The sequence below is a fragment of the Leptonychotes weddellii genome, chromosome 10 (genome assembly GCF_054177405.1).
Source record: "Leptonychotes weddellii isolate Sample4059 chromosome 10, ASM5417740v2, whole genome shotgun sequence".
Taxonomy (NCBI): domain Eukaryota; kingdom Metazoa; phylum Chordata; class Mammalia; order Carnivora; family Phocidae; genus Leptonychotes; species Leptonychotes weddellii.
In genome coordinates, this window is record NC_138378.1 from 8,906,557 (window position 1) to 8,912,879 (window position 6,323).

Sequence of the window (6,323 nt, forward strand, 5' to 3'; positions counted from 1 at the left end):
TTACCTGAGGCACTTGGGAAATATATGTAAATTACCAGGTCTTGCCCTAGGAAATTCTGCAGTAGATCTAGACGGGGACTTGAGAATTTGGTTGTTCCAAGCCCTCTAGATGTTTCTTCTCTTCAGGCTAATATGAAGAATACTGCTCTCAGCACAAGGAAGTCAGAGTGGGGCTTACCTCTCTGGGCTTGGGGAGCTGGAGTAGCACTGACTGGGAAGGGTCATGAGGCTGGAAACGTTCTGCACCTTGATCCAGGTGGAGCTTACCCAGGTGTGCACATATGTGAACATTTATCAAGCATTCAAAAATAAACATGGCCCTAAGCTGCAGTGCCTCTCTGGATCATGTTAGCTAGGGATAGGTATAATGAAGGTGATGTGGTAGAGTGCCAAGAGGAGTAGGTGCTTTAGATATGGGACAGGAAAAATTGCCCAGGGGAAAGTGACATTCCATTTGGCCTTGGGTGAGAAAGAAGCCAGGCCTGCAGAAGACCAGGGAAAAGCAATCCAGGCAGAGGGAGGAGCAGATGCAGAGCCCCTGGCGTGACAGCAAGAAGGCAGGTCATGCCGGCCTGAGCAAAGCAAGAGGAGAGCTGTAGATGGGCAGTGGGACTGGTGGGCAACGGCCAGTTCACATCTAGCTCATTCCTGCCAATCCCTCAGGTTGGAATTGCCACCCCTACCCCCCACCTTCAAATATTGCCTGCTCTCGATTATTACCTACTCAGAGGCCTTCCTTGACCATTCCTGTGGTCCTTATCACGACCTTGTTTTACGTCTTCTGAGACCTTATCACTATTAAGAAATCACACTGCGGGGCACTTGGATGGCTCAGGCTGTTAAGCGTCTGCCTTTGGCTCAGGTCATGATCTCAGGGTCCTGGGATGGATTCCCTCATCGGGCTCCCCGCTCAGCAGGGAGTCTGCTTATCTCTCTTCCTCTGCCCCTCCTCCTGCTTGTGCACACGCTCTCTCTCTCTTTCAAATAAATAAAATCTTAAAAAAAAAAAAAGAAAAAGAAAGAAATCACACTGCTGATTTGACTATTTGATGTCGACTGAATCACTAGCCACTAGCCAAGTTCTATTAGAACAGGCACCAAATCATTTGGATCATCCTTGTACCTCCAGGGACTAGCACAGTGTCTGGTCCATTGCAACACTTATATATAAAAATAATTGGTGGAGGAATGAACAAACCCTTAAAGGAAGCAGCAGGGAAAATTCCATTAGTTATACAGTCATATTTAGTGAGAGCCTACTATTGCCACGTACTAGGCCAAGTCGCTGGGGATAGATAGATCAGTGAAGCAGAGATTTTTTTTTTTTTTTTAAATCCCACTTCCTTGGGAACTTTTGAATTTGTAAGGGGGGACAGGTAAAACACCTGTTGATAGATAGACATACTCCAGATACATAATGTTAAATGTAATAAGTTCTAAGAAGAAAGAAAAGGCAGACCAGAGAGAGACAAGGAGCGGTTGGGTGGGGGAAGAGGGAGCGTCAATATTAAAACGGGCTAGCCAAGACTGGCCTCTCCAAGAATGGGAGTTTGAATCAAGACCCAAAGATAGTAGGGAGCGTGGCAGGTGGATACAGAAGGAACAGCAGCGTAGGAGACTTGAGGCAGGAGAGTGCTTGGCGCTGAAGTCTGAGTAAAGGAGAGAGTTGTAGGAGATGGGGTCGGCCAAGCGGACACAGATCAGAGAGGACAGTGTCAGTCATCAGCTGGGACTTCAACTGCTGGAAACTTGGAAATGTTCGTTCTCGGGCCTCGCCCCAGACTTACTGAGTCAGAAACTCTGGGACGGACCCAGCAGTCTGTGTTCTAGCGAGCCCTCCAGGTGACAGTGCACGATAAAGTGGGCAGAACCCTGGAGCAGGGCGCCTTTGGCGATTGATCCTAGTTGTTACTCTTAGGATCCACGTGATCACTGTCCTCTTTATTTCACAAGCTGGGCAGGAGACCCGCCCAGCGCTCTGCTGATTTGCCCGCCACTGATGCTCAGCTGGGGTTTCTCCCAAGCCCGCGGCGCCCGGCACACCCACCCCCCAACCGCAGCTCGACGCGGTCCCCTCCGCAGAGCATCCCGGCGACCCGGGAGCGACGCCTTGGGGACCAGACGCCCAGGGCGGCAGGTGCAAAGGCGCCCGAGCCGGGGAGGCCAAACGCGTCGGCCACGACCGCAGGGGTGCGGGCGGGACGCCGGCTGCAGCGGCCGGAGGTGGGGGCGCATCCCGAGCCGCCAGCGGTTGCCCAACCCGCCGGGACGTTTGTGCGCGGTCCAGATCCCGGGTGATTCCGCGGTCCCGGGCCGCGTGGCCCGGGCATCGGGATTGGCCCGCTGCTTCCCCGGGGAGCCGCTGATGCAAAGCCAGGCTGGGGCGGCCGGGCCCGGCCAGCGCCCTCTAGGCAGCGGAAGTGGAGCTTGCTTTACATCCGTCCTCCCCGCCTGGCGGAGTTGAAAGAAGGAAGGCTGGGGGGGGTGTGGAAAAATAAAAGGAAAAGTCCTTGCACCATGTAGATCAGCGCCCCCCACCCTGGCACCCCGGCCGGCGGGGGACCTCCCAGTCTGTGGCCATGAACGCGAGCAGCGAGGGCGAGAGCTTCCCGGGCTCGGTGCAAAGTAAGTGCTTTTCCGGGCGCAGTGCGCGCTCCGGGGCCCAGTGCGCGCTCCGGGGCCCGGGCCCAAGCACGTCTGCGACGCAGCTAGCAGGCCCGGGGCCCCGAAATCGGGGTGACGGCCCCGAGCCGGCGTCTCGGGTACCGCGGCGGGCGCGCCGTGAAGGGGGCGTCGGAGTGGGCTTAGGATGGGGGCACGCAACCCAATGCAAGGCGGGGCGCGCTCTCCAGCCTCGCAAGACCCCTTGTAAGGGAACGGTGGGGGAGGGCGTGCGGTTCAGACAATCGCCACCCCCTCGGGGCATTCCCCGCCCCCCCCAGGCGGAGTTTGGGGGGATTTGGGGGTAACTGCGATTACGCTGATGGGAAAACTTCTGCCTCGGTGGCTCAAAATCCTTGAAGTCTGGGGATCCGAGGGTTGCATGAGGTCTGGCGGGCTGGGGTTGCCGGCGCACTGGAAAGCCTTTTACACATTAAAGGTGGAGATCTGAATGGGGCATAGGGCGGTGGTCGCTTTCTTTGAGTTTGGGATTCATTTTAATTTTCCTGATGAGGACAGCAGCCTTATTCAAGTACCTGATTTCACCCGCTGCATTGTTTCCCAAAGTGTGGTCCAGAGACTGAGCGCAAACCAGCCACCTGGGAGCGCGAGCGCTTATTTAAAAAGAGAAAAAAGCTCCTTGGGCCCCACCCATTAGATGGGGGACGTGGGGGAGGGGATCTGTGGCCAGACGCTGAGCGGTTCGGTTACACACAGTTTGAAAACGACCCCGTGGCACAGGGGTTTGCAGACACCTAGCACGTAGTAAGCGCTTAGCTTGTTAGCTGCTGTGGAGACATTGCCTCCCAAACTTGGCTGGGTATTCCTTGCATAACTTGTGAAAAGCACAGATTTCTCAAAACACCAGCCCCTCCTGCACCCTACCTCCGTTAGGACTCAGTATCTCCGAAGTGGGGCTCAGCTATGTCCATGTTTAACACACACACACACACACACCAATTGTTCTGATGCCGTTACAGGTTTGGAGAACATAGTGAAGATAAAGGAATTCTTTCTTGTTGCTGTTGAGCTCGTATCTGTACCCAGTGTTTTCTGTTTGGTCTATTAATTCGCACTACAAATGCAGGAGGTTAGGGATATTTTATCATTCCAAATTTTCAGAGGGGGATACTGTCGCATTCAAATAGGGTTTCTCAGTAATAACCCCACCAGGTGTCCTGCCAGGGCATGGAGACCCCTTGTGCTGGCCCTTTTTACAAGCACCATCTTACTAAATCCTCTTAACCATCCTATGGAACAGAAACTTCTACCCATTTTACAGATGCGAGAGACCAAGCCCAAGTCACTGTTCCTAAATTGTAGTGTCGGGATTCTAAGGAAAGACTAGGTCATTGCGTATGCGCTTGCCACATACGGGAGACACTGTCATTAAAACCCTTTCATGCGGGGTATCATTCTTGTTGGATCGTTAAGGAATCCTCATCAATGCCAGTCACCTCATCTTCCGGTTCCTTGTTTTCCTGTTAGTCTCATGGGCACCTCGGCTGCAGGGAGGTAGTGTTCCAGAGGAATAGAAAAAGCTTCATTCCTTCCATCCACTGATTTCGATGTACTTAAGTGCACAGGGCGCTCTGCAGAACGGCTTATAAAGCATTACAACAGCCCACGCTAGCTCTCCTTAGCAAGTCAACCAAATTGTATTTCCACACAGAGATTTTTTTGTCTTAGCTTGACTTGGGGAAAATTGAACATAATATAAATATTTATAAATTTTCAGAAAGTTATGATTCATATATACCAACCATATATGCACAAAGGTAGTTCTCATATGATTTAGATTTGAGGAAAATTAGAAATAATATAAAGACCTTATGAGTACTGAGATAGTGATGCATAGATAACAGAATAGTTTATTATTAGATAATTATATATATTTTTAAAGATTGATTTATTTGAGAGAAGGGGAGAGAGAGAGAGTGGGGAGAGGGGCCGAGGGAGAGAATCTCAAGCAGACTCCCCACTGAGCACGGAGCCCGCTGCAGGGCTCCATCCCACCATCCATGACATCATGATCTGAGCCGAAACCAAGAGTCGGGTGCTTAACGTACTGAGTCACGCAGGCACTCTTTAAATAATTATACTTATAAAAATTTTAGTGATCTAGCCACAATGCTTATGCAGTGTTATGTGGGGAAAAGACTAATTTTACAGTACATTATGATCTTAATTTTTAAGCATAAAGAAAATAAATGGAAGAAAATATTTTGTAATGTTCATGGTACACATAGGTGGAAAGATTGTGAGTGATTTTCCTCCTGCTTCTTCTCTTCCAAATTCTGTTATAAACATGAGTTTCCTTATAATAAGACAAAGAAAATTTTAAAAATAAAAATTAAGGTGGTCATATTAGAGACATTAATTGATTGTATTTCTTCATTTAACCAACATTTACATAGCACTTTCTAAAATAGTGCCAGATATTGTGGTAAGTTCTTTGCAAATGTTAACACAGTATTAACTCTTGGCATCGTTACTATTGAAAGACAATGTCCCTATCAGTTAGGAATGAATTTTAGCTACAGGTAACAAACTGAACTATACCAGCCTAATGAGAAGTCATGAATTAGTTGATTCAGGGAATCAAAGAAGTAGAGATCAGCAGATGTAGGGATCTTAGCATTTTCCTCATAATAACAATATAGTTGCAGAAGCTCCTGGCATCACATCTGCGTTCAAAGCCAAAAGAAGAGGGAACCAGTGCCAGTCATGTCTTATCCCTTTTTATCATGAAAGCCAAACTTCCCAAAAGTTCTCATGCATGTAAAGAACCAAGATTATTCAGTAGTTCTCATGGCAGAGTTGGGGGAGGGGGAGTATAAAAGTGGAGGGATTGGTTTTCATAATGACTGGGGAGTAAAACTACCTTTCGTTGGGATAGGACATGGCTACTGGTCCTTCAAAGTGCAAGCAGCCCTGCACATCAAAGAAGTTTCTTTTTTTTTTTTTTAAAGATTTTATTTATTTATTTGTCAGAGAGAGAGAGAGCGCATGCACAAGCAGGGGGAGCGGCAGGCAGAGGGAAAAGCAGGCTCCCCGCTGAGCAAGGAGCCCGATGTGGGACTCGATCCCAGGACCCTGGGATCATGACCTGAGCTGAAGGTAGATGCTTAACGACTAAGCCACCCAGGCGCCCCTCAAAGAACTTTCTTGCATAAAATGCCAGTAGTGCCCCTTCGGGCAGCAATCCCTGGGGTCTGGAAACATTGCTGCTAAGGGAGAAGAGGGGAGTAGAATGGACATCGGTCCAGCCACCAGCCGTCTCTGCCACTATGTCCTTTTTTCTACCATGAATCTGGGTTTGTGCTGTAATTTCAAGCTGTTTGAAATTAATTAATTAACCTGTGGCTTTCCCTTTGTCCCGTGGAGTTCCAGGTGGCACAACGGTGCTGGTTGAGCTCACTCCAGACATCCACATCTGTGGCATCTGCAAGCAGCAGTTTAACAACCTGGATGCCTTTGTGGCTCACAAGCAAAGTGGCTGCCAGCTGACCAGCACATCCGGGGCAGCCCCCAGCACGGTCCAGTTTGTATCTGAAGAAACAGTGCCTGCCACCCAAACTCAGACCACCACCAGAACCATCACCTCCGAGACCCAGACGATCACAGGTACAGCCGGCGGGGGGGGGGGGGGGGGGGGGGGG

The 6,323-nt window shown here is 50.0% G+C and overlaps 1 protein-coding gene across 2 annotated transcripts in view; it reads left to right on the forward strand.

The window, feature by feature from the left end:
* Positions 1–2,046: 2,046 nt before the first annotated feature.
* ZFP64 (ZFP64 zinc finger protein) overlaps positions 2,047–6,323 on the forward strand; it is a 27,840-nt gene continuing 23,563 nt past the window's right edge. The window contains exons 1-2 of one of the 2 annotated variants that reach the window (XM_081832573.1): positions 2,047–2,625; positions 6,055–6,288. In XM_081832573.1, the coding sequence (XP_081688699.1) occupies positions 2,580–2,625; positions 6,055–6,288 (280 nt within the window). In that variant the 5' untranslated portion in view covers positions 2,047–2,579. Of the gene's footprint in view, positions 2,626–6,048; positions 6,289–6,323 lie in introns of both variants that reach the window. The other variant, XM_081832572.1, reaches the window with a different exon arrangement.